The following is a 27,076-nucleotide window of genomic DNA, read 5'->3' on the forward strand; positions in this document are numbered from 1 at the left end:
CTTTTTTAGAAATGTAACAGACAAAAATAGTCAACTTTTCAGAAATAAAATTCTTCATGCCATAACCTTATTGTACACATCTAAATAAGATTCCTATCATTTGTATAGATTAGACTTGATTTGAATACATTTGAATACATTATATTTAGAATTCTTATAAGGGGTCCCTGTTGTGAACAGCCTCTGTAAAAACTGGCTTCATACGAACTGCTAAACTTAATGTAAAGCCATATTTTGTTGCACATAATAATAAACAGGCTACAGCTGTAGTGAAATATATTTACTTAGTAAAGAGGAATGCACTATTGTCTCCCCTTACAATGGTAGGTGTGTCAGAAGCTCATGTAAATGAAAGTGTGTGTTCAGCTGTTTGATGACGTAGCACTGGTGGCAGATCGTTTAGTGCTCAGAAAACTTGTGTGTGTGTGTGTGTATGTATATATATATATATATATATATATATATATATATATATATATATATATATATATATATATATATATATATATATATATATATATATAAAAATCTGCTTTCAATTTTCCAAAAGAAAAATGAAGTAAACACCCAATATATACACTGACACAAAAACTATAAATATTTTATTGACAATTCTAAATTGTAACAAATCGCCACAATGGTAATTTTTTTTATTTCTGAAATGCTAAAACATACAAAACCTGAGTCCTTGGGACTCATTTATTCTCACTAGCTTGAAGCTTGTCCATTCTACAGTACTAAAATATAAAGCTTTTTTCTCCCTCTCGGATGAAATGCCTTGCTATGATTCAGGTAAAAAAAAAAAAAAAAAAAAAACATTGTGTGCACTCCTGAGAAGAGTGAAAGGATGTGTGGTGTAACTATTGCACAGTATCCTCTTGTTCACGAGTCTTTGATGTGTTTCTATCAAAGATGCAGCTTCTGTCAGGACACTCAGCTCCCTTCAAGCAGCTTCCGTAGGTTCTTTTGAATCTGTGCATCAAAGAACAGTGCAGAAGTAAATGAGAAACAAAAGGGAAAAAATGTTTAATGCAGCAATGTTGAAATCTGATTGTTCAGAAGTTAGATTTTTTAATTGGAAAAAAAATAATTAATTCACAGGTTTTATGTTTAGGGTTTCAATAGTAGCAACTCACTTGCACTCTTTTCTATGGTGAGGTTGGATGCAAAAAAGATAAGTGCCCTGAATGGCAATCACACCCACGTATGCTTTTGAACAGCCCATTCGAGTTTTACTTACACATTTGCTTTTATAATTTCCACAGAAGTTTGGCTATGGAGATGGGTTGGATATTCAGTCACATAAGTATTAGTGAGATGAGACAGTAATGATGTCCGGTGAAAAGGCATAAGTGTTCAAACCTGGAAAAGCCTCTTAATTTTTCCATTCAGTGAAACTAAGGAATGCTGTAGCATACAAAGACATTTCTTACGACTGTGTGCAACAGCTGACACAAACTCTGAGCCATAAAGTGCAAATAAAACACTTCAAGAATGTTGTTACAGGAAATGAAATCACCTTTAGGGTGGTAACACAGCAGATGTTAATTCCTGCATAATGAGCTTTAAAAAAAATTTACGTTATTTCCCAATTTTTTAAACTGTCACTTTGTGCTAGAAATAACTACAGCAAACATTCTACACGAGACATATACACGTGCAAATGTCTCTTCTAGGTAACAATATTCGCTTGTTTTGTTTTTATTTTTCACTAGTTATAAACAAATATTTATCTGACAGGGAAGAAACACTTCCTGACAAACACACCTCTGCCAATGACAATTGGTATGTGAAACCCTACCATCTTTCCAAAGCATGATTGTTGAATACAAAAGAAAATAAACAGGTTCAGCCTACCGTTGCTGTTGAACAGAGAATCAGTCTATTAATGATTTAGTAGGAAACTCAAACTTACTGTTATGCAACTCCACAGTTAAGCCAAACAGTTCACTCACTTTTTCTAACTTGAACAGGTTTGTGGACAGCTCGCCATAGATCTCTGCACTGGCTGCTTGAGATCGATGAAAAAGTGCGTTCCTGTGTGAGAAAAATGTTTTTAAGTTATTCAAAAGTAATATGCATTTGGAGCTACAACCCCAATTTATATGTATATACACATGTATATATCCACTCTGGATAAAATCTGAGCTAAAACGGTTCCTGCTGTTGTTCTGGAAAAGAAATATTTTCCAATTCGTGTCTGATACAGGATTCTAGCTGTTCAGCAGTCATGGGTCTTCTTTGTCATATTTTTCACCCAATGTTTTAGTGATTTCTGGAGATTTTTCTAAGCAAATGCAGTCATTTCCAGAATCATGCCCCCTTTTAAATGAAGTGCCGTCTTGGGGCTTAAAGATCACAAGCATCCAATAATGATTTTTGCTCTTGTCCCTTACACATAGAGATTTCTCCAAATTCTCAGGATCTTTTGATGATATTATGTACCACAGATGATTTAATATTTAAAGTCTTCACAATTTTTGGTTGAGGAATGCTATTCTGAAAATTGTTCCTTTAAAAAAAAAAATATTTCACAAATTGATGATCTTTCCATCTTTACTTCTGAGAGACTTTATAAGATATTCTGATACTGTTTATAGAATATAATTTTTATTTTGATAGATATTGTTGTTACTGACCTGTTCCTTATTAACCTAATTAGTTGCAGAAAGTTCCTCAAGCTGTTTCTTTTTTACTAACATTTACCTTTTCAGATTTTTGTTGTCCTGTCCAGTTTTATTTTAGATATGTTGCAGCCATTAAAATTCCAAATGACCATATATTTTCCTTAAAATTGAACAATTTAATGGAACAAACTTTTAACATTTAATTTGATTTCTATGTCCAATTGTTTTACACAACCTTTTTTTCTGAACTGGGGTTGTAACAATGGAAGGAAGTTTGTACAGGGACTAGTCCAGAGCACTGCTATATTACAAGTACCCGTACCAGGACCACTGTTATGGAAAACAAAAGTATATTTAGAAGCAGCTTGCTGGGTCTTTTCCGTACATTGTCACTGTTAGCTTGTCCGAAGTGACACCTACAGTCTGTAAACAATACACATCCAGGGCTGACTGGTACATTAACAAATCAAGTGGATTTTCATTTTTTTTAATTTTTGTAGACAAGAACCACCACCAAAGTTTGTGTGAAGAAGTCAGGCTGGGGCTGATTTCTTTGTAGCCCAGCTTGTAGACTCAACACATCTAATTGCCGGCAGTCGTGTTTAGTATTTACACTTTGAGAAACGACTCTTAGATGTTGTGTGGGAGGAGGGTCACAGAGACACGTCCAGATTTAACAGCTTACTTACTCGTGTGAATAGTCTCCCAATGAGCCCAGCGAATTCAGCCGCTGCTCGAGTGCCAGAATCTTGAAAGCCATGTAACACGAAGACATAACAAGAACACACACCCTGTTGAGACACGGCGCTCGTGTTAAACCAAATGGCAATTATTCTCAAACGGTTATGATTAAGGAAATAAAACAAAGGGAAAACTTGTTTTGACACGCAATAGCTGACGAGCAGGTCAGTCAAAATTATGTAAACTGGAACACAAACGCAATTACTCACAAGAATAGATAGACGAGTAGAAGAGTGTTTAGGGACAGTGGATAGAGAGACTTCTCCTGCTGGTTGGAATCATTAGCAGCCTTAACCGGTCCTGTGGATGAATACATGTACGTTGAGTAATACATTTCTCGTGATTTAATTACCCAAACACTTCCTAAAAGGAAGTGCATCTCTGCAGCATTGCCCTTTAAAATAATAAAAGGATCTATAAATATGACCCAGTGTCTGAATCTTACACTTGTAAACATCAGAAAATCGTTGGCATATTAGCAGATAGGATCAGTTAATGACTTGTCTACACTGAAATAGTTTACTGCTACTGAACATATGACTATATGATATTTATATTATCTGAGTCCCAATTTCAATTGTCTCATTGTCAGTGGTTTATTTGACAATGTTAACTAGACAGAAGGTGTTGATTCATTTTCTATAACAGCAAAGTATAATGTGCTTTGTTCTTATACATTAGCATTTCTATATAAATATTCTATATACCCTCTCCTTTTACCATTTGAAAAGTGTTTTAAAAAAAGATTAGTATTGTAACATCTTTTAAGGACTTTCCAGTATCTGACACAAGCAGGAAGCACGGCTTCTGGCTGTTTCTTTGTAACACACCAAGCCTCGATTCTTGTCAACTCCACTGTAGAACAACTCATCTAGGCAAATATTAACATATACAATAGACTATATGCAAATTTATACAGGTTAAAGAGTATGATGGTGTCATGTGTTTTTAAAAATTTGAACTCTGTGCCACTGACAACAAAAAATTATAATGCCTTCAAAAAAAAAGGCATTAATGAAAACACACAAAAAATCTCACGTTTTAGTTTACAGTCAGTTTCTGATTACAATAAAAAGATTCTTATGAATCCTATAAGCAGTAAACCACTAGCTCATGAGATATCAAAAAACTCTACACAGGCACATATGCAACCTAAAGAAATATCTCAGCCACTAGAAGTCAAATCTAGATGCGTCTACATTTTTGACATTTTGTTCATTACGAACACGACCTAACCTTGATCAGGCTTGAGAGCTTGGAGAACTAGATTGCGTTTGGTTTAAACATAATACTAAGGTTTTTTTACAGACATACTATAAAAATCTGTTTAAAAACTGTGACCAAGAGAGAGCAAGAGGAACTTCACACACCGTTGTGGTGTTTTGTGCTGGTGGACTGCAGGTGAATGTCAGCATGGACTGCCATCTCTCCGCTCTTAATCACGTCCAGAAAGTTCTCGGTGATAGGGGGAAAGTCTAGAGGCAAGAAGGAAAAAGGGTTTATAAAGTGAATAATGGATTTGTATCTGATGTTGGTCCTGCATCATCAATTATGTACTTTTGAGAATGCAATATATGGTAAATAAAGCATAATTATTAAACAATCAATGCGGGTAAAGTCATTTGCTTCTACAGATCATCCAGGATATTTGTCTTTTATATACGGAATTTATTTACTAGCAATCAAGTGATTGTCTCAGAAGTACTCAGTCTTAAATGCACATTAAAATAAATCTTCTGATTTAAATCGCTCACCTGTGACAAAACACAACCTCCAACAGCTTTTCAGTCAAAAGCTAAAATTTTACTTGGATTTTAACAGAATTAAAGATCTCTTAGAGTTGATATCTGGATAGTTGTAGGAGGTTAACTTTTAATTAATGCAGGATTGATTTTGTCTTTCTAATCACAAAATGTGAACAAAAGTGGTCAGAGCTCATAATCCTGAAAGCAGCTTCACAGAATGAAATAGATTACAAATAAAAAAAAAAAATACTTTCATTAGAAACGTTATAAATTAGTGCATATACGTTGATCCCTAATCAGCAAGCCAGTGGTGAAAGTGACTAGGAAAAACTCCACATGATGGTAAGAGGAAAAAACCTTGAGACGAAACCAGACTCAGAAAAGAAGCCATCCTAATCTGGTTGACAAAAAGTGTCCATTCCTTATAGTTCAATTATTGTTGAGATTGACCCTTCATCTGTGATGTGTTGAATCATTATAATTCTTATAAAATGTTTCCTACATTCCCAATTGGCTGCCCTACAAACTTACAAAAGAATCATATCTAATAGCTCATATTCTGTAGTCTTATAGTCACACACCTTTATTTTCTGCTGATGGCTGTTGAACAGTGAGTTAATCATAGGTGGGTCAACCTCCATAGATCAACATAAGGGAAATAGCCGTACCTGTTTGACATGTACAGAGATCTAATCTTACTGCCTGCTGTACCACGTCAAAAGTTTGTTTGGACTGCGATTATCAAGTTATCAAAACCCGCTAGTGAGTTTTTAGGTGATATATTCCATATATATATATTTTTGAAAATTTGCTGCAGTAACTTAATTGTTTTTAATAAGTGATTAAAATCATATCACCAGTCAGATTATTTTATTTATTTTATTTTTTACTTTTGAAGCATTCTAAAAGATACGCATTTATCTTCCAACTGCTAGCAAACAATATAAAACATTAACATACATACGGCTGCAACAACTAATCGATAAAATCGGTAATGAAATTATTTGTGAAGGAATGGCGTTATCGATTAGTTGGGTTGCTCAAGTTACGGTTTTGCGTGATGGCAAAATAGCACAGACGCTTGCGAAATGGCGGACAGTACGGGGTCAACCGGCAGCAGGAAAAAGTGAGCGTCCAAAGTTATCCGAGGCATGGGAGCATTTTATAATAAACACAACAAAGAACACTATAAACTGCAAGTTATGCAAGGCCGAGCTTGTGTGGGATGAGAGTACCAAAGTGATGCATGAGCACGTGAAAAGAAAACAGACTGGTGTTACAGATGAAGGTGAAACATCAGCATGGTAAGCAAAAACTGTATATTCTTATCACGTTAAAATGGTATAGTTTAATGAAGTCCCATTGAGTAAACTGCTTGTTAACTAACTTTAGGACAGTCGCACTACAATTTAAATGCTGCCAAAATCTAAAAGCAGCACATAAGAGCAGTTCGTCAGTGTTGTGGTTTTCAGCGAATGAGAATGCATTTCTACACCAATAGATATTTTTTTATTTTTTTAATTAAGCCTGCTAGATTGTTGTGTTTCTCCGTTCCATTCTCATTTTATAGCATTTGTCGACTACAACAGTTAACTGTTTTTAAACGTGATTTTCTGCAGCTTTATTACATTCAAATGCTTGCTTTCAATGTTTGTATATATAATTTAGGCATTTATTATTTAATTATTATACAAAATCTAAATAATTATGTATTGTAGATGCTTATATGTTGACAATCAAACAAAATGTCTGTGTATTTTTTTTTTCAACAAAAATTGTCAAATATTGTATTCTATTTTATCTAGAATATTTTAAGCATGCTTGTTAACTTGCCATCTGCAATTATCATTGAAAACAACCTTGCATACTCAAATTCTGTTTTTTTTTACACAGAAACAACCCAACATGAGTGATCCCCCATGTACTCATCAACAAGCAGCCACTTTAAAATGTCTAAATTAAAGATTGATAAACTTAATATGAGGCCTTTGCATTTTTTTCTGTACACATTTACACATAGTACAAAAGTTTTTATACATTTTTTGTATAGTCATAATAAGCAAAACATCTCAAACAAATTCATTTTTCAATCCGATTATATACAAAAAAGATTAAGTCAGATTAATTAACTATCAAAATAATCTTTAGTTGCAGCCCTAAACACATGTATTGTTTATTTATGGAAAATAATAAATGTCCTTTATCTGCACTTTGTCTTTAAATAATGAAGTTCTTCACCGCCTTACAAGTGTGTGAAAATTGTTTTTTTTTTTTTACATTGCATGTAAAATGGCTGATAGACTCACTGTTCCTTTTCTGTTTTTATTATCAACGTATTGTATGCATGTCAACACACTCAATGAGAGTAGCCTGTTACACTGTAGCCTGCTCTGAAACGAAGGTGTATAAAATGCACGTGAACTGGGGATACACACCATTCTTTTCATAATCTGGTGTCTGGGAGCCTGAACTGCTAGTGTCCATCATTTCCTGCCTTCTCTGACGCACTACCCCATCAAGATCTGAAAAATCAGCTGAGAGGTCCTGTAAGCACACACACACACACACACACAGTTTATGTATGCACCATTAAAGCAGACTATCTATTTATATCTATTACAAAGCTCATAAATCTCTAAACTGCTCACTTTACAAAGTAACACCATGGTCACTTCACACTATGGAGGTTGTTCTTTAGGTCACATGACAAACCTACTTCTGAGATGGAAATAAAGAAGGCACAGGCAAATCAACACTAACCAGAGAAAGTGATGGAGGGCAGTCCCCTCTGAAGCTGTTCTCTGATGATGTGATGGGGGTGCTTCCTGCATTCTCTAACTAAAATGAAAAAGGGTCGAGTTTTAGTTTATCGCACACACAATGCCATAACATGGCTTGGCTATATTGCAGAGAAACATCCACTTACAAGTAAATGAGTGCAGACTGAGAGCAAGAACTTGTATGTAGTATCCCGGGACAGAAACGACACAAATAGATGCTAAATAAGAACCAATTAAAGTGTGAGTGCATCATGTCAAAGATTATTACCACATGTTAAAAATACTGTAGTTCCAGATTCCAAATGAATCTCTTACCCGTTCAGATATAGTTGTGATAACAAGTGCATTTGGAACCAAAAGGGCAGTTTTTGTCTTTTTTATATGGTTGATAGTGAGAACAGGGATCGCAATCTGTGGTGGCAACAACAACAAAAAAACAGAACAATTGTTATGTTAATGAACCGTTTCTCTTTGGTCTTAACTAAATTATCTGTGAGGCCTGGCACGTCTGTATCAACTTGTAATTTCGGTAGGTACCTTGGTGTCTCTGCCAAACACTTTGGAATGGAAACAAATCCAGTTATCCGAGACAAAAAGCCTTCCCTGATAAAGAATGTCCTTCTGAAGAGCACAAGTATAACCTAAAGACAGGCACAGGCTTTTAGATAAGATAGAAGTACAAAGTAAAGAAATTGCTTTCAGCAAACACAGTACTGATAAACCTGTAAAAGTGTAAAATACCCTGACAGAGATAACAAAAGTGTCAAAGGAATTGAATGAAACTTTGATATTGTCAAGAAAATTGACTTACTCTGTCTGAGGATCTCATCATTGCTTAGTTCTTTGAAAAGCTTATGATACTGAGCGTTCGCTTTGGAGAACTAGAAAAAAAGGGAAAAAACACCCCCACATAAATTTAAATTTTTTTGTTAAAAAGTTAATTAACAAACACCTGGGTATAATTTAACTTAGATTATGAATAGTGTCCATTATATTAATCCCTGTAAATGTATACTTGCATTTATTATAGCAATGAATTTCAAACTTATTTTATTTCAAAGTACGATTTTGTACGAAGTACAAACCACTTAACCAGTTGAGTACATGTTTTGGTACATACCTGACTATACTGGGTTTTCTTTCTCTCTGATTTTGGCTCAGAGTCAGGTGGACTGAGTGTGAGTAAGGGTTGATCAGCCAGTTTAAGCCTTCAGAGGGTAAAGGAAATTAAAACGAAGAACAAAAATCAAAACAAAGCTGAGAAATTTTCTCTGTTTTACAAAGTTTTACAAGATCAGCAAAATCTGAAGTCTACATTTAAAATGGGATCAATTGCACCTGAAAACAAAAACGATTACGCAATAAGCGTGCCTAGTCATTTCAAAGAGTCACATGGTAGTAATGACACCATATTATCATTTCAGCACTGGGACTTTTAAACATGTTTAGATGCTTAGATAAAAATATCGTGCAACATGGGCTAAAGACTGCAAATTCACACAAGAAACTCGGAGAACATCTTACAATGAATTAATAAAGATTAAAAAATGTCAAACCTGTTACTTACAATTTTATTCAAATTATTCTCACCCATTAAATTACTTGCAATCATGTCTAGTTTTCTTTTCCCAAACGAAGAAAGATTGATTTTTTTTTTTTTTAACCTGTCAACATTGAATAACATGAGAATGTCAACTTTACTTTTCTTTTCTAGGTCAATGTTCTCATCTTACTTTCCTCACATAATAAAACCAACTTATCTTTTGTACTAAAACCACAAAAGAGCCTCAAAGTCTCACACATATTGAGATACATAAAGTGTTTAAATAAAAAAGATTTCTCACAATAATTTTTTATACATCTGAAATATATTTCTAACTGTCCAATTATCAAGACTATGAGACATTCAGCAGAACCCAAATAACTGAAAACCTTCAAAGAATAGAAGCACTTCAGACTTTATTTACACATTCAGACTGGTTAAAGACTTCATTAAAGCTAAAATTGTAGGGAATGACCATGGCCAGACACGATCCGTGGAAACCTTCCTCAGATGTCTGCAAAACAACAAAACAGGCTTGCGCACTGATCCATAATGGTGTGTTTGCACAGTGGTGAAGTCTGTCAACAATACTGACGCAAACAGACATTAGATCACGTGGAATGAGATGAGAAATGCACGATGCATCCAGAAAAACATGGTGTTTCACTAGCATTTTAAATATGTAAATCAAATTGTCTCACAGGATATGCTATAAAATAGATTTAAAGCTTAAATGATCAAAAATAAGTGAAAATGATCTTTGATATAAAGGTTTATTGGAGGTATAAAAGGTGAAAATATTTGAAGACAAACAAAATGGTTTTAGCCTTTAATTACGTAATCTACTTTAAACAAATTACAGGTTGCCAAAATTCAGCTGCCAGGATTCATATCAGGTCTGGTGAGAATATTTCTCTGGTTTTGGAGTCATTGCATTGGCTCCCGGTCAGATTCTCGATTGATTTGAAATTTTTAATGCTGACCTATAAGGTGCCCTACATTGTATGGCATCTCACCCCAAGTCTTTTAGTCTTTTAAAATCTGCTCTTAAAACTCTTTTTATTTTGTGATGTATTCTGCATATTTATTTTATTTTCCTTTTTTTTATTATTACTATTTTTTTCCTTCTAAAATTGAAAAGTGCTATGAGATGTTGCTTTTGAATACGTTATATAAAATAAAGATTATTATTTCAGAACAGTGGCATGGTGTAAACATGGTAATGGCATTACATAATCACATATCAAGTCAGCCAATTATATTAGTTGCACTCATTTGTGAATTACCAACATTGCAAAACTGCACAAAATAATGACATGCTAACAGAATTAGCTTACGGATGCTGCCAATACATGAGATTATTCACCACGTACACAGTATAGAGTGTTCTTTGAACATATTGTCCGTGCTGAAGCATTAAACACAGTGTACCGATTTGCTAAAGTGTCACTGGTATACTTATTGTTACAGCTCCTTGTCATTTATTTACGTAGCAATTTATCAATACAAGATCTCACATATTGTCCTGACTGTAACCTGAACCACAGTTTTTTTCCGATTTGCTAATGTGTCACTGGTCTACCTCACAGCTACTGGTAATTCATTTACATAGAAATTTAACAATATGAAATCTCATTTAACAAATCTGTCTATTTTAAATTGGCGGCGTCAAGTGGAAGTTAATCCCTTTTAAAAACAGCTATATCCTGAGTAACACTTCTTCGTTTATAGTTGTACATAATTATATGGAATGGATGAGAGAGACAATTCATCTAAAGATATAGACGCTACAATCAGCCATTGTCCTCGCAGCCTTTATTTCTTCCTCTCTTGAGCTAAAATAAATAAATATTTAACTGTATTATAAAGAAGAAATTCTGTATGTATAATCTGGATAATCTGTTCTGTATCAGCAAAGTGTTTCAAAGCACCAACACAGGACTTTTCCGTAATCCGTCTCCCAAGTATGTGACCTGTTGTTGAGCTCGGCTCAGTGTTACAGGCACTTTTTTAATGCTGAGTGAAGCAATTATAGTCCCAAAACACTTACGTACCTACTTCTTTACAGACTGCACCTTTTTTTTTTACTGATGCAGCTACTATACATTTCTCCAAGAGCTGTTATTCATCAGTATCAAACATTATTCTGTATAATCTTGTATATTTAACATGCACTGTTTCTTGTACTTAATCCTGCATTATGTATCCTACTTGTAAAAATGCATACGTTTATATACTTTATGTTTAACGCCTACAAGGAATGTGAATATGGTTACAGTGTTGAAGAACCTAAATGGAGTATTCACTGCTGTTTTAGGATGTGTGTGTGTGTGTGTGTGTGTGCGTGTGTGTGTGGAAACATGGCTGTCTCACCTCAGAATAGGAGACTTTCTCCTGCTCTCAGACACATCTGACTCGGTGTCAACAAACACCTGAAGGTCGCAAGCTGACTTTCCACCTTTCTTCAGCTTCTCCTCGACATTTTCAGGTTCTGCGCTGTGAACGTGCAACAAATGAATTCACAGATGCAGTAAACACAGAACAGGAGTTTTGGATGTACAAGTGAATCCTGAGCAAACATCAACAACAACAAAAAACCAAGAGCACAACAACCCAAAACACAGCTGAGATGAAGGGAAATTATAGATTTGTTGTCTAATATAACACGTTATATAAATAAATGAGTTGTATCTCAGGCTTTGGGCTTCAGAACGCGTCTCAGTCTTGTAATTACAGGCAGAGGTGGATTTGTTAACGAAAGTTGTAAAGCAAACTAAGCGAGAGACTCGGATTTGCAAGTGAAACAAAATGGCACACAGAGGACACCATGGACGAGCTTTGGTGGTGACTTTTACGACTGTTTGAAGAAGATAGAACATTGAAGAAACATTATAACTGGGTTGTTGAACATCTCCAGGCAGTTCCTGGAGAAAACAAACTAACCAACCAATAAACAAATAAACAAAAAAACTAAACAAAACAAAAAAACGTCTGCAAAGCAACTCCAGGCCAGAAGTTGCGTTCCTTCCAGAACATCTGCTTCTGTATTAAAGTGAGTTCAACTCTTACCCATGCACCAAGTTTCCCTTTACACAATTAACTTTCCCAACCAGAGTCGACCAGCTGTGTAGGTCTAATACAGATATCTTCTGCTTGTTGTGGAAGAACAACCAACCAAGCGGACTTACTTGGTTTGTATACGGAGATCTTTCTTCTCGATCCTGCCGGTTTTTACTGCTTCAGGCGATGATAATGGAGTGAAGGTCCGATCTGTCTGCTCGATCATCAGCACCATGGCGCAGGGTTACTGCATACACACACACTGCTCAGCTTCCCCACCTTCAAAAAGCCGTTACACACAAACAAACACACAGGAAACCATACACACACTCTTCTGTGAACTCTCCATACGCTGGTGTTACATTTTGGGAAGGAGGTCCTATCTAGGAATGGGCAATGGGAAAGGATAAAAAAAAAGACGGGAAATGTCGCCCCCTTCTGGCAGGAATAAAAACTACGCACCCTAAGCAGCAGCACCATCTTGTGGACAAAAAAGGAATGTATTTATGTACACCAGCGTCAAATAAACGTCTGGGTCGGACTTTTATAGAGAGCAAGAATTCATTTAGGATTTAGGATCTAAACTCACACTTTAAAATATATTTGTGTGTGTGTAATGAATAGCTCAGATATTGTTATACATTCAAGTCCTAGTTAACTACTTGTATGCAAAATACAAACCATCATTATTATAACTACAAATTGGATTTATAATGATCTTTCTGTCTACCTTGTCAGTCAAATGGACGTCTGGTCTGGACTTTTATAGAGAGCTGAGAATGATCTAGGACTCACTCTTTAAACACTCACACTGTAAATTTTGTTTGTACTATGAATAGCTCAGATATTGTAATACATAGAAGGTCCGATGTTTGATCAGTAATGTAATGAGTAAACTTGACAAATAGTTACTTAATTATCTGCTTGTCTAGAAAATATAAACCACCATTACAATATATACAAATGGATTAAAAAATCATTTATAACCATCCCCTTGGATTTATTGTGAAATCTTTCTTTGTTTGTCTTTCTGTCTAGTGGAGCCACCTTGTGGACAAAACAAAATGAACTTCCTATTAGCTTTTAACCAGGCAGTGGTTTTAATTGTTGTTAACTTTATTATTCAGGCACGTCTTATAGTGAAATATAGAAAATTAGACAAGAAGATTAGAACAATTATAAATACATTTCATACTGTTTGGAACCAATTTATATTAAATAAAGATGAGGCACTTCATGACCTCTGTAATTTTATGGTATATAAACATTTATCATTCTCTACACGTTTAATAAGGGACTCGATTAACATCTAAAAACATTTACAGGCTTCATGAATGAACAATCACTGGTGTTGGGTTCATTAAGAAGATGGCGTGATGTGATGGCTTCTTTATTAAACTCATTAACATTTTAAATGAGGCTGGATACTCAAGTGTGAATGTGTTCACTTGCAAATGGGTTTTTGAAAAAGCCAGTGTAGGCTCCATATTACTCAATTTGCCTTCAGACATTTTCAGAAAGCTGCATGGACATGTCCAAAAATCAAACAAACATGCACTCAAATAGCCCAAAGGAGCTTGCTTCTGCTTCCTTTTTGTTTGCTCTTCTAACTATGGCACATGACTAAAATATATTAGATACCTTACCATCACATGGCATGCCATTAATATGCTGTTGCTGCTATAATACACTTCTTTCTTTGCAGGCCACCTCCCAACCATTTCTTCACTGTATCCACAGGAAGCATGTTGGAACAGGCTTGAGTGCCTTCATTCAAGTGAAGGGAAATCAAAATCCTACAGCCTTCAAATCCATTCTAGATGCCTCCAACTTTGTGACAAAAGTTAGATAGCTCACATATGGTTATAGGGGTTCATGAGCATTTTACAAACTTGATTCTCATGCATTCTTGCTATTTATTTACCCATTCGGCTGACATGTTTATCCACAGCAATTAAGTGCAGACGAGTGTGTGAATAATTAATTAGGGTTTAAGAAAGTTTGAAAGGAATGTTTGAGCATTGAAAGAGCTCTACACCATCACTAAAATACCAAGAAAACAGCTACAGTGTTCAACATCCATACCAAGATAATAAAAAAACATTTAAAACATGCCTTCCAGAGATAAGGAAAGCTTAGTGTTTTTCGGTCCATAAGGAATTTTACACTCGAAATTCTTCAACCCCGACTCAGCAAGACATCCAGTATCATCAACGTTAACCTGTAGTACAGCAGTTCTGTCAAAAACAGGGCTGTTACACAAAACACAATATTTCAGTGACCTCTGATTAACAAACATGATGCTTAGAGGAGGAATAAACCATATGTTTACCACATAATAAACCAGATGAATATGTTGTTATTGTTAATCAGTATCAATAATGCTATCAACTAAATAAACAAAAAAGATCTGGCTTGAAAGTTTGAACCATGCAGTATTCCTGCAAACATTTTCATAGACAGGTGTGTGACAATTGACAATGAGTGATTTTTGATCTAGTTTTATTTTACAGACCTGGATCCCTTGTTAACAGTGAAACAAAATTATTATTTTACAAAATTATTATTTTACAAACCTAAAAGATACCAGACATGGTAAAAAAAATCTAGTAATTTAATTACATAGCTGAAGCTGTTAGAGACCTACTATAAAATTAAAATAGGGCTTGTCTTTTTTAATTTAACAATATTAGAATAAATTCAGTGTATTGCAGCTGATGCTTGCAGCACCAATATTTAGTGAATGTGCTAAACAGCAAACAGGAGTTTGCGAACTGAAGCACTGAATATGAAACACACCCTTACCCAGAGCAATTTACAGTTATCTCAGTTGTTCAGCTGAGAAATTGTGGGTTAAGGGCCTTGCTCAAACAGTGGCAGCTTGACGGTGCTGGGATATGCACCATCTCATGAGGATGTTCAACGAGTTTGTTTTTGGCCAACTTTCTGGTGTACCAGCAATCATTGACCAGCAGAGAGCGCCAGAGATTTGCCCGTGGTGCTTAAATGCGAACGCCCCTCAGAGATGAACAGGTCAGGTGTTTGTCATAAATTCAGTGGTGACCTTTTATACAACTTCATACTGTTGCACTAAAAATAGAGCAGTAAACATATATAACAAAATTTGTTTACAGATTTGGAGTAGATTGGATCATGGTAGAAGGAGATACAAATAATAAAGAATTGCATAAGGGCCTGGATTGTAAACAGTGCTTATGCATTGCACTTTGTTTGCATGCTGTATGTTCAATAAGTATCTTAAGCACTTGAAGAACGTTTTCAGATGTTTCCATGTAGCATAAACTTTTTGGGTTTAATTACTGTGTAATCTCACAGAGCTTCTGGGGAAGGTGTCGCTGTTGCCAGAATACATTGTAAAAAAAAAAAAAAGCCAGTGAAAGTGTGAAAGAAAAGAAAAGTAAGGGGAGAAGAAAAGTCCTGTCAGAGTTCATTATGTGTCCAGGGAACAATGCTGAAAGCGGCAACGCAAGCTGCACTCTGCCGGGCTGCCATTAATCATGGCTGACAAGGAACCAGGGTTAAAGGTGGGAGAGTTGCCAGTGCCTCTGATAGTGATTATAGAGAGAATAAAAAAAAAAAGCAGCCTAGAACACTTTTATTGAACATATGTACTGACGTTTTAATAATTAGACCATATCCTAACTTTAGGATTAAACCTAAGTTTATACAAACCCAACTGAAATGTGAAATTTTTCAAAGGAGTGTTTGATTATTATTTATTTTTGCTTTAGCTTCACTAATCGAGTGTGAATAACAAAAGGGAGACTTCTAACCCTGGTTGCACAACACCAGAAATGAAGGGAAAGCAAAAATAAACTCCACACTGCCATTTGCCAAGCACTGCAAATTCAGTCATAATGTATGAGTAGCAGAATCTATTTTGACATATCACCCCAGTGTAATCCCTCTTTCCTCCTTTCAACGTCACAAAGCAATTGCATTGCTGGAAAATCAAGCTTTTTCTTACTGGCTACCAGCTGACAAAACACCAGCTGAGCTGGTAGAGCAACCTTTGGCAGTTGACATGTTACTTTCCATCGTTTGTTTTATTAATATCTCAATTAGTGAATGTTGAATTTTTCTAATTGTCTTGCTATTTTTTTTTTCCAAAACAACTTCTCTATAGATACTCAGCGTTTCATATTTCCAGCATCACTTGTTATCTTTCTTTAGCGAATCGGATACTTGCAGGAGCAGGAGCTGCTCCTTGCTTCAGCATTCAGTGGCGTCGCCTCCTCTGAGGATAGCAGAGAGCAGACAGAGAGAAAGAGGGAGAGAACATAATGGACCCGTGACTGGAGGAGATTGAGGCTCTGTTAAGTGCTCGGCTTGAAAGCATGTCTGGCCTCATTAGCTGTCAGTTGTAACAATACTGAACTGGCAGTGAAGACAGGTTGGAGTCTCGTGGCCATAAATCACAGGCCGACAGCCCTCTGACAGGCTGGGAACTAGCGCACATGCAAGCGCCTTTTCTCGTTCCTCTCGCTCAGCACATCTGAACCTCAAGCAAACACACACGCACACACACACACACACACACATACACATACACACACACTTACTGCACTCACAGACCTACATAAAACAAGTCATCAAAGAGCTAGCAGTTTCTTTTTCCTTTGTCTGGAATAGATTTTTATTAATTTTGGAATAAGTCTAAGTTTATGGAATAAACATGTGAAGAGCTTATATATATAAATATATATATTATACAATATATGTTATACATTCAGCTACATATAATTTAAATCTCTATTTGGTTGATTATCTTAAACAGCTGTGAGGCCATAAATACTTGCTCTGTGAATGTATGTGTTTTGCCAGGAGCACTAAGGGCTTTCATGTCATGTCAATCTGCCTGTGTGCATTAGGCTGATGGGGAGTAGTGCAATGGGACTGCCTAGGTGTGGGTGCATGTAGGTGGGTGTATTCGGGGAGGTTAAGGGGGGAAAGAGCAAGGCCTCCGGGTCATTAATCACGGCCTCTGACATGTCGAAGCAGGGGCTATAGCCCCCCTGTGCATACAGCTGGGCCACACTGCTGGCACGGGACGTGCATATCCCACAAGCTTCTGCCGCTCCTGCTTTCCTGCTTTTGCTCATTCTTTAGACAACCATTCACTCTTTCATTCAGTCATCCATCCATCTGCATCAGCTGTCTGTTCAGACTCTGACACCCTCCAACCAGACAGCCATCCTTCCACTGAGTGATCAGTAACAGATCACATTTATTCCGCTTTTGGTTCTTTATCAGGACACAAACTTTATAAACACATATACAAATTAGGATTCCAAATTTCTGGGGCATTTCTGAGAAACGAAGCATATTTGTTCTCTTTCTCCTTCCATTTATCTTCCTTAATTTCTCTGCTTGTCATCCATATATAACTTATTCCAGATGAGCCCTGCCTGGTTCTCGCTTGATTTCTCGATTTACAGGCCCTTGGGATTGGTGTTAAACTGGAAGCTTTAGAGCGTTCTTTGTTTTTTTTAGCAAGTCCTTATAAGTCGAACAGAGAAATAAGAAATAGACTGTGAGTCCTCGGAAGACTTTAAATGTGCATTTCAAATCAGTAGGTCCTCAGTTGTCATGTGAAATATGGTTTCTCTTTTCCAAAGAATAAATCTCCTTTGGTGTCCTTAAATAGCTTAGACGTTTTGCTTCTTCTGTTTCCTGTCAGTAATCATTTTTTTGTAAATATTAATATTATTCAACTTTCGGGAGTACTTTAATTGTCTGACAGGAACAACTTTACATTTGACAAACAACGTTGGGGGTTTTCTGATTAAGTTCTACCACTTCAACTTAACAGCCGCAATTATTCTTGTGGATCCTGCAAAGCAGGTTAATATATCAAGTGGAGGAGACACGAGGGCAGAAAATAAAAGCATTTTTTAAAATTAAAATCTTTAAAGACAAATTGCAACATGAGTGTAATTCCTATTTATTTTTCTTCTCCTCTTTTCCCTCTTACAGCAAGCTGCCCTACTGCAAGCTTTTCCACAGGCTGATTGAATCAGACACCTTCATTTGTACAGAGTATGAGGTCAAAAGGCTGGAGCAACCAGAGAGAGGAGAAAGTTGGTGATGTAAGGTTTTTACTGGGGTTCAAGTGTCAATACTGGTATATTTGTAGGGCTAATCCAAGTCGATTACAAGGAAAAAAAGTCCTTCCCTTACGAAGGACTTGTGGACTGAACTGATGAAACGTGACACCACATACGGATGTTAAAAGAAAAGATGAATATTTACTAAATTGTCTCGGCATGTATGGACATTAACTAAATTACTTAAAGCTGAGACTGATTTATTGTGGCACATGAACTGACAGAGCAATTTTATATTTTCTTGTTTAATGAGTTGCAATTTTACCAAGGGCAAAAGCAAACACAATGCAGTTTGTTTGCTCTTTCTCTTTCAATCTCTCTCTCTCTCTCTCTCTTTCAATCTTTCTCTCTCTCTCTCTCCAGCTCTTTCACTCTCAGGCTTGGTTCTATTCTGTTATTTTACCGCAGTGTGCTCAGACCCCACCTTCCTGCTGTTCAAACCACAGCAGTGCCACACACACAGGGCCTGCCATAAATCAATGGACAGGATCGTGTCTGCCAGTCAGACTAAACAAGAGCATTTGTGCTGCTTTGCACTCAGCCATTAATCATCTTGACAGTTTGAAAAACACATTTCCCCTTTAATGACTGTATTTGGAGAATCACGTCTGCTTCCTCTCTTTGCATTGCTCCTGCCCTCTTTTTTTCCCCCTGAAAGGAGCTCTTTTCTTACCAAAAGGCTACAGAGAAAGGGGGAGAGATTGAGAAAGAGAGAAAGAGAGTGTGTGAGTGAGAGAGAGTCAGGCCAGTGAGTGTTCTAATAACAGCTGACAGCAAAGTAAATGTTGATTTATGCAAACCTCTGATTAGTCATTGTTTAAAAAATATTAAAAGTTACTATCATTGTAAATGCATTAGCGTATGCTCTCATATTACCAGCAACAAATCAGATAATTTCCAAATGATTATTTCATTAGCATTATTTCACACATCTATACAAGTTGTCAGCTGGTAGCACTCATCGGTCACGAACAATACAATGAAATCATGGCGCATATTTTTTTTCCAAAATACACAAGCATATGTGCTGTGAGCAATTTGATTGAAGACCAACCTCCAAACCAGAGGGAGCGGCTCTGATTTGGGTCAGCACAAGCATCTGGGCTCAGTTATGTCCATGAAAAGGGGCTGAATATACTGTGAGGAATGTTTGAACAAGACCGTGAGACGAATCGAGGCCCAGTCGGTTAGTCATGACGCTGCCAAAGCACGTTTCTCCACGAAAGGCTTGTGCGTGACGCATAGAAGCTGACAAGTCAGTGGCCTTCCCTCCGAGTGCAGGCAGATCTAAACCAGCTGGGGCCGTGCACATTAGCGGTTGGCCATAATTGCCATTGCCCTTTCGTAGGCCCTTCAGGCCAAGTTGTATGTTTTGTTGCATGTCAGAAGAGGGCAAGCAGAGGAATAAGAGAACTGTGGAAGGAGAGGGTTGTTTTGTGCAAACTCACAAGTTAGGTTAATTTACAGTGCCATTAGGCCGGAAATACAGTTATAGAAAGCATCAGAAAGGATTTGTTTGGTCATAGTTTTAATGGGGGCATGGAGTAAATGTCATAACCCTTACTCAGACCACGATCTGCTCTTTTGCAAAGTTGTATTTCCACCAGGCTTTCTGATAAAGTTTGTTCCATCCAGAGGGTGGAGGAGGGATAAGAGGGTTGTGCCCACATCTGATGAATGATGTGTCTAAATCTCAGTAAGAAAAGATAAACACAGGCTAATGAAATAGTGACTCAGTCATCATGAATCACTAGCCGTTGGCATCTATCCTCAGACACCACCATCAATTCCCATTTTACCCTTAACAAGGGAGAAGAACTCACAACCAATAAGTATACATGAACCTCTTGATTCTGTGTTTATGAGTTGAACTTCTCTCTGTGCACAAAATGTGTGTCCATCTAGGACTTTTACCAGTAACTAATAACAATGTAAGGCTCCACAGAGACATAGTAGTCCATCTTGTATCTCTACCTTGGGCCCACAGTGATATATCTCCTCAGTATGAGCAGCAGGGATGACAGAAATAGAGTGTGGGTGTTGATTCCTGCCATGGCTGGGAGCTGGGGAGGAGAGGGAGAGAGATGGACAGAGTGATTGATGAGAAGCGAAAGAGGAAGAAAGGGAAGATGGATCAGATGACAATGTGATGGACGAGCTACAGCAAAATGGAAAACGGCGCCACCATTCATCTTTCCCTCGAGAGCAGACCTCTGCTCTGGAAATTTCATCTACCACACCTTTTATTCATTTAGGGCAGACATTCATCAATGAGCATGTCATGTTAGCTCAGATTTGTTCTTTGAGTTCACTATTACCTAAATGAAAGCCTGGAACGAGTGACATGCACCGAAGCCACAGGGGGTTTGAAAATACGAAAGCTAACAGCTAAAATTATAATGATATGTCTGGTACAGTGGATATGCCATGACTTTTTTTTGTTAAAGTCACTGTGGTATGTAGATTCCCTTGACAGGCTGATCATCTGTCGTGAGAGGAAGTAAGGTGACCTGCTTGTCTGGCAAATATGTCCACTCATGTCCAACCAAGTGGATCTGTTCCTTCACTCAGCATCACAAATAGAGATTCGCCGAATGTCTACGAAAAGTGAGCTTAGGCGACATCTCAGGTTACCTGGCTAGAACTGATAGAGACATGATGCCTTTTCTCTGAGGTAAGATCAGTGTTGGAAGCATTGCAGTTGATTGCATTAAGTAAGCATTGCCTCCCAGAGTGGTCCCAGATCAGTTTGGATAAGAATGTAACCAGATTCTGAGCCTCGAGGGGCCCAGGCACTGTAACCTTGCAAGCTAGCTGCCACTATGTGTGAGTGATGATATACAGATACTGACGTGACAGGCACTGTTGTGGTTCTTTACAAGGCTATACAATAAGATTGCCACCAATCAAACTGCCAACGTGAGCCATGACAGGGGGATAATGCTGTCCAAAGCCAACATTCCAGGATCAGCCGAGCAGTTTTAAGCCTTTCCATTTTCCTATCATTGATGACCTGGGAACTGACACCAAGACCTAACCAACAAGCATCACTACTCACTGCTACAGTCAAGCCTAAGAAATGCCAAAGACATTTTTTTTTCTTTGCTGGGTGATGAAAGAGACACGCTAAACTCGGTTATCATTAATCACAAGCCCTCATCTGTCATCTGCCCTGTGGCAGCCTCAAACACCACTATCATTTCCCATTTTACCCTCAGAATCTTCTGCTAATACAGTCTGTACAGCAGACCTGACCCGTGCTGGCAGTTAAAAGCACAGATTATTCTTCGGCTGATGAAAAAGGAGCTAGTACACACAAACGTGCCTGGGCAGAAACAGCTACGATTCTTCTTTGAAACCTGAAAGGCCAGGCGGCTTTCCTTAGGGAATAAAAGCAGCTTACACCACAAAGTTAATCTGTTAATTACAAAAGTGTGATTCATAGTAGCAAAATGACTCAGTGTAATTAAATTTAATTGAAATGTCCGTGGCATGGCACTCCTGGAGGATTAATTACTACACATGCCGAAGAATAGGGAACGAAAAATAACATGCAAGAACAGAGACTGTAATAGTACACTGGGAACAGGAACCTTGAAGGCAAATGTTTGCATAACTATAACTCATCCATCAGTTGACAGCTGCTGTCATACTAAATGAAATGAAAGAGAAAGAATTGGTACTGGACAAAAAAGACAATGGAGGAGGGACAGTAGCATTCTTGGTTGTACTACAGTAAAACACAAAAAATATGCTGATGACACACTTATATTTATAACTTTGTAGCATATGGTGATGCAGATTAGGTAAATGTTAACTACATACTTATAACTATTGTCCTGTAAATAGGGTTAACGATTTGAAATAGGCAGTAAGCTTGATTAGTTTAAACCCTTGTATGAAAAATGAGGTGTGATGAAATGCAAATATAATCAGTCTTTAAATAATTTCATGTGTCAACATTATTATCTATCATGCTGTTAAATCAAGGCTTCTAGACCAGTTCTTAATGCACCACTCAATCAGTGTGTCGTGACATGAGACCGAACTTGATCATTTAAAGCAAAGGAAAAAATGCTTGGGTAAGTTGATAAATATTGCCCTTCCTGATATGGTCTTCAAAGACCTGGCTTATAAAGATAGGGCTTTACCAATCTAACATGTTGCTGATACAATTTCACTTGAGTTCTGAGTAACCTTAAATTGAGAAAAAGAATTTTGTTTTCAATTCTATAATCATTGAGGCACTAATTGTTTGTGAAAATACAAAGAAGAGAATGTTTCAATTGCAAAAATACTACATATTAGTAGGCAGCATTAATGGGACACGGAAGAAAGGATGAAGAAAGGCAAAGGCATGGAGTTTAAATATAACCATTTCATTTATTTAACAAAATTATAACTCCAAAGTTGGACAGCTCTGCCATCGCTATTGTTCAATGTATTTTTCTTTCATTGAAGCGACACCTTAACCAGCCTAGTAATTTCAACACTTTACAAAAAATATTAAAGCTCTTAAAGTCATTTATTTGTAAGCTGCTAAAAATAAAAAATAAGCATTTAGAAAGGCTAGAAGGACTTTGACATGCACATTCATACTGCACAGACACAATAAACAGACAGAGTCAGACGAAACAGATTTATGAAAAGAAAATAAACATCTGAAGCTCAAGATTTGCAGCATAGTGTGTACAAATAATGGGAGGAGAAGAACAGTTCAATTAAGAGTTAAATGAGGAGATGAACTCGGTATTTGTGAAAGTAAACTGCTGTGGATTATTAATTGGAAAAAGCCAAGCGCTTGTTCAAAAATAAATACAATTCTGTTCGAAAACTGCATCTGCACTTCAGTCCCACACAGTCTCAAGCTTGCATGCACCCTGGAACACCCATAACTGTAGCCATTAGGGAGTCCATGGATTCCTTTTTTGTCTACATTATCTGTTCCATTCACTTCCATTTTCCCATTACTGGGAAACTGAAAACAGGGTCAAATCCTAATTGGGATTTTCTTAGCAGTCATCATGCAAGTGCGCTGCTTGTTCTGGCTCTGGATTTCTGAGGCAATTGAGTCCATTTCACTGGTAGCCAAGGGCTGAGGCAGATCCCAGTCTCTGGCTGTAGAGGGCGTAGTGGGAGTAATAGGGTGCGGATGCTGGTAAAGAGTGCATGGGCAGTGTTGGTGCTGTGGGCAGTGGCATTTTACTGTAGGGATGATACCGAGCCAAGCCCAAACTTGGAGGTCCCCTCAATGAGAAAGAAGCAGGAAGTGAAGCTGGACTACTATGTGGAGGCAGATGAAGGTGACAAGAAGAGGAGGAGGATGGATATGTGGACAGGAGCTTTCCATCCACACCTGGCAGTGAGGTGTGTGTGCGAAGGTGGGCTAATAACTCATCGGAGGTGGCAAATCGCTTATCGCATGGCCCACTGGCAGAAACCCAGTTGCACGCATGTGGTAAAGGCTCATTGGGCAGCATGAAGCCGTACGTGTATAGTGGATGAGAGAGTGATGGTGTGATGCTGGAAGACAATGAGCTCTGGTGGAGCGAGTGCAGTGAAGGATGAGGGGGGTAAACCAACGGGAAGCCGGATTTTAGTGAAGATGAGGGGTCGTGAACACATGTGCCACAGTTGCCACCCAGGTGAGGTGCATTTGGGTAGCTTAAACAATATGGGTCCCGACACAAACTCTGCATAAATGAAGGTGGTGATGCTCCAGTCAGTGGGCTTGAGCTGGGGTGTTTACCTGCAACCCCTACACTAGCACCTCCCAGGCTTGACTTGGTCGGGTCTAAGCCAGGAACAAACTGACCAGGATAGCTAGCGTAAGCTCCCACTATAGAACCATGGTAGCCCATGCTGGATGGTGGGAGTGGGAAGACAGGGTGATTGGATTTGAAGGGAGAAATAGAAACTGGACGGAGTCCTCCATGCTGAGATGGTTGTGGGTCCGATTTGCTCTCACTACTAGGGCTGCCTTCAGAGCTTGAGCTACTGGAGTTGGCACTTGCTCTGGCATGGCTGGAGTTGGCCAGCTGGGGACTGTCCAGATTATTCTTACTCGACTCTGCCTCCTTCTTCGAGTTGCTGCTGCTATCAGAGAGTACTACTTCTGTGTTTTTTGCCTCCCCGTTTGCAGTCTGTGAATGTCCGTTGGAACGTGTGGTATTGGGTGAAAGAGCGTGCCTGTGCACCTGAGTCTGTGAAGGTGAGCCCACTCTGGAACTTGGAGAAACAGTACGTGCATGGTGGGACTGACAGCTCGGTGTGCTACTGCCACCACTACCTCCACCAACGGGAAGACAAAAACCAGACTTGTTACTGCTGCTGCTGATACTCCCATCCCTCTGGCTGTCGGGACCAGTTTTGGAGTAAGGCTTGAAACTGGATTTGTCATCTGACGAAGGCCGCTGCTCTGAGTGTTTTAGGGATGAGGAGGAAGTGCGAGAAGAGCCTTCTTTCTCACTCAGTCCACTAGATGTTATAGAGGCAAGTTTGGATGAGGAAGGAGGATCCGGTTTGCCTATCTGAGAACATGTCTGAGCCAAGAGGGCCAGTGGACTCTTCTTAGCATCCAGCTGGAAGGAAAATAAAAATAATTTTAGTGAACAACAAGGAGTGTTACAAAAATAATAATTTTCTTCTTAAATTAACTATAATGTGCAATACAATAATAACAGTAAAGTGAAAATTATATAGACAGACATGCATTATTAAATGCTTAGAGAAATGTCAACAATAATATTTTTTATATACTTCTAAGGAATCTAATTTTAAGATATATAAGTTTTAATGATTGCTCCTGAAACATACTAAAATATGCTGAAATAGGATTTTATGAAAGGGAAATATACAAAAAGCCATGTATGTATTGTATTATGTATTATAAATCATGTAACATGGTAAATATAAAAGAAAAAAAGGCATTTAAAAATATAATTGAGAATGAAAATAAACAACTGTATAACATATTTAGATCAGTATGCACTATTCAGATTAATAATTGTATATTTCAAATTGTATTAATACGAAACGTAATGGAATTGGGAATAAAGTCAATTTATGGTATGGCATGTTGTATAGTATGTAATTATTATATTTTAATTATTAGGAATTTACATATTTTTTTAACTTCTATATATCAATTTAAAGTACAAATTGAATCAAATAAATAAAACTTAATGTAATTATATAAACAAATGTCTAAAATAATAAAAATAATCGGTAAATGTAGAAAGATTATAGTCTGGGATTAAGCAAATTATATGTCAATTAGCGTATAATTAAATAAATAATGCAAAATGTAGATGATGAATTATATAAGTATAAATTATATCAGAATAAAGTGACTGAAGTATGTAGTATGGTAAATACCTCGATGCTGACAGGGGCAGATGTGAGGGGCTGCAGGTACTCCGGGTGGAGCAAGTGGCCGGAGTGCGCGGTCAGCATCTTCACTACTTTAATGGGAAGACGCTTCGCCTGCCGGACAGGATCCGAGGGCTTTAACGAAGCGGTGGACGAGTCCTTAATTCCAGGGAGCTTCCTGAAAGTGAAGTTACAGTGTTGGCTGTCGGTGGTCGGGCTGGGTAAAGTGGAAACTGTAGATCCACTCAGAGTGTGGTGCATTGGGTGCGAGACTGAGCCGAGGAGCGCCGCAGGAACGATCACAGAGGACACATCTTCATTCAGTACAAACAAGACTGGATTTGACGCCCATGGTGGACCTTATTATTATTATTTTTTTAGATATAATCCACAATCAAACACAAATGTCTGGATTATTATTATTTTGTTGGTGCGCTTTCAGAGGTGATGAACGTTTACTCCAAAACCGTTCATAGTTCCGTTCCGTGTGCGCAATGCGAAGTCGCAGATCATCCAACAGCAAAATGCTCTTGATCTCAAATATAATGGTTGCCTCGATAATCGTTCAGACTGTTATAAGAAAGAAAACAAATCCACAATAACTCAGAGAACAAAAAATAGAGCTCGATGCGCTTCGCTCTTCACTCCTCAGTTCTCCAGCGCGTCTCCCGTCTTGTGCAATTCAAGTCAGCGAAACGCGAGGAGGACCTTCCAAGTCCATGAGCTGCAGACCAATCAGCACACACTGCATTCCTAATACGATGGGACGGCCTATCCAGGGCGGAGCTATCGCCTCTGACCCCACCCATCGATCCTTTGTCATATCCATGTTCATTATGGCACTAGAGTGACAGCAAAGCTCTTCAAATGTCATTATAGATCAGACTCTCTGCACACTCGTGCTTGACAAATGAGATCTTACCTGCTTCAGGATCCACACAAGCAGCAGTAATGAAGTAAGTGGGGGGTAGTGTGGTGAGAGACAGAGGGCGCACGATTCAGAAAAAAAAAATCCTACACAAATCCACAGCAAAGGGGTAAGCTCGGCAAGCCCGACACTTAAATTGGGCCATAAATCTAA

At 37.7% G+C, this 27,076-nt stretch overlaps 2 protein-coding genes across 2 annotated transcripts; both read right to left on the bottom strand.

The window, feature by feature from the left end:
* Positions 1–575: 575 nt before the first annotated feature.
* LOC124393833 (GRAM domain-containing protein 2B-like) lies at positions 576–12,895 on the bottom strand. The gene is made up of 14 exons (XM_046861863.1): positions 12,625–12,895; positions 11,810–11,932; positions 9,014–9,101; positions 8,705–8,774; positions 8,431–8,534; positions 8,209–8,304; positions 8,040–8,111; positions 7,874–7,951; positions 7,549–7,657; positions 4,739–4,843; positions 3,578–3,668; positions 3,317–3,418; positions 1,956–2,037; positions 576–972 (listed from the first exon to the last, which is right to left on the bottom strand). Exons 1-14 carry the CDS (start codon positions 12,729–12,731, stop codon positions 934–936), a joined length of 1,266 nt encoding a protein of 421 aa, XP_046717819.1. The 5' UTR covers positions 12,732–12,895; the 3' UTR covers positions 576–933.
* Positions 12,896–22,982: 10,087 nt separating this feature from the next.
* On the bottom strand, positions 22,983–26,695 carry LOC124393028 (zinc finger protein 703-like). The gene is made up of 2 exons (XM_046860322.1): positions 26,002–26,695; positions 22,983–25,205 (listed from the first exon to the last, which is right to left on the bottom strand). The coding sequence occupies exons 1-2, from the start codon at positions 26,254–26,256 to the stop codon at positions 23,703–23,705; spliced, it is 1,758 nt and encodes a 585-aa protein (XP_046716278.1). The 5' UTR covers positions 26,257–26,695; the 3' UTR covers positions 22,983–23,702.
* Between the last annotated feature and the right edge of the window lie 381 nt (positions 26,696–27,076).

Source organism: Silurus meridionalis, chromosome 11 (genome assembly GCF_014805685.1).
Source record: "Silurus meridionalis isolate SWU-2019-XX chromosome 11, ASM1480568v1, whole genome shotgun sequence".
In the NCBI taxonomy this organism is placed as follows: Eukaryota; Metazoa; Chordata; class Actinopteri; order Siluriformes; family Siluridae; genus Silurus; species Silurus meridionalis.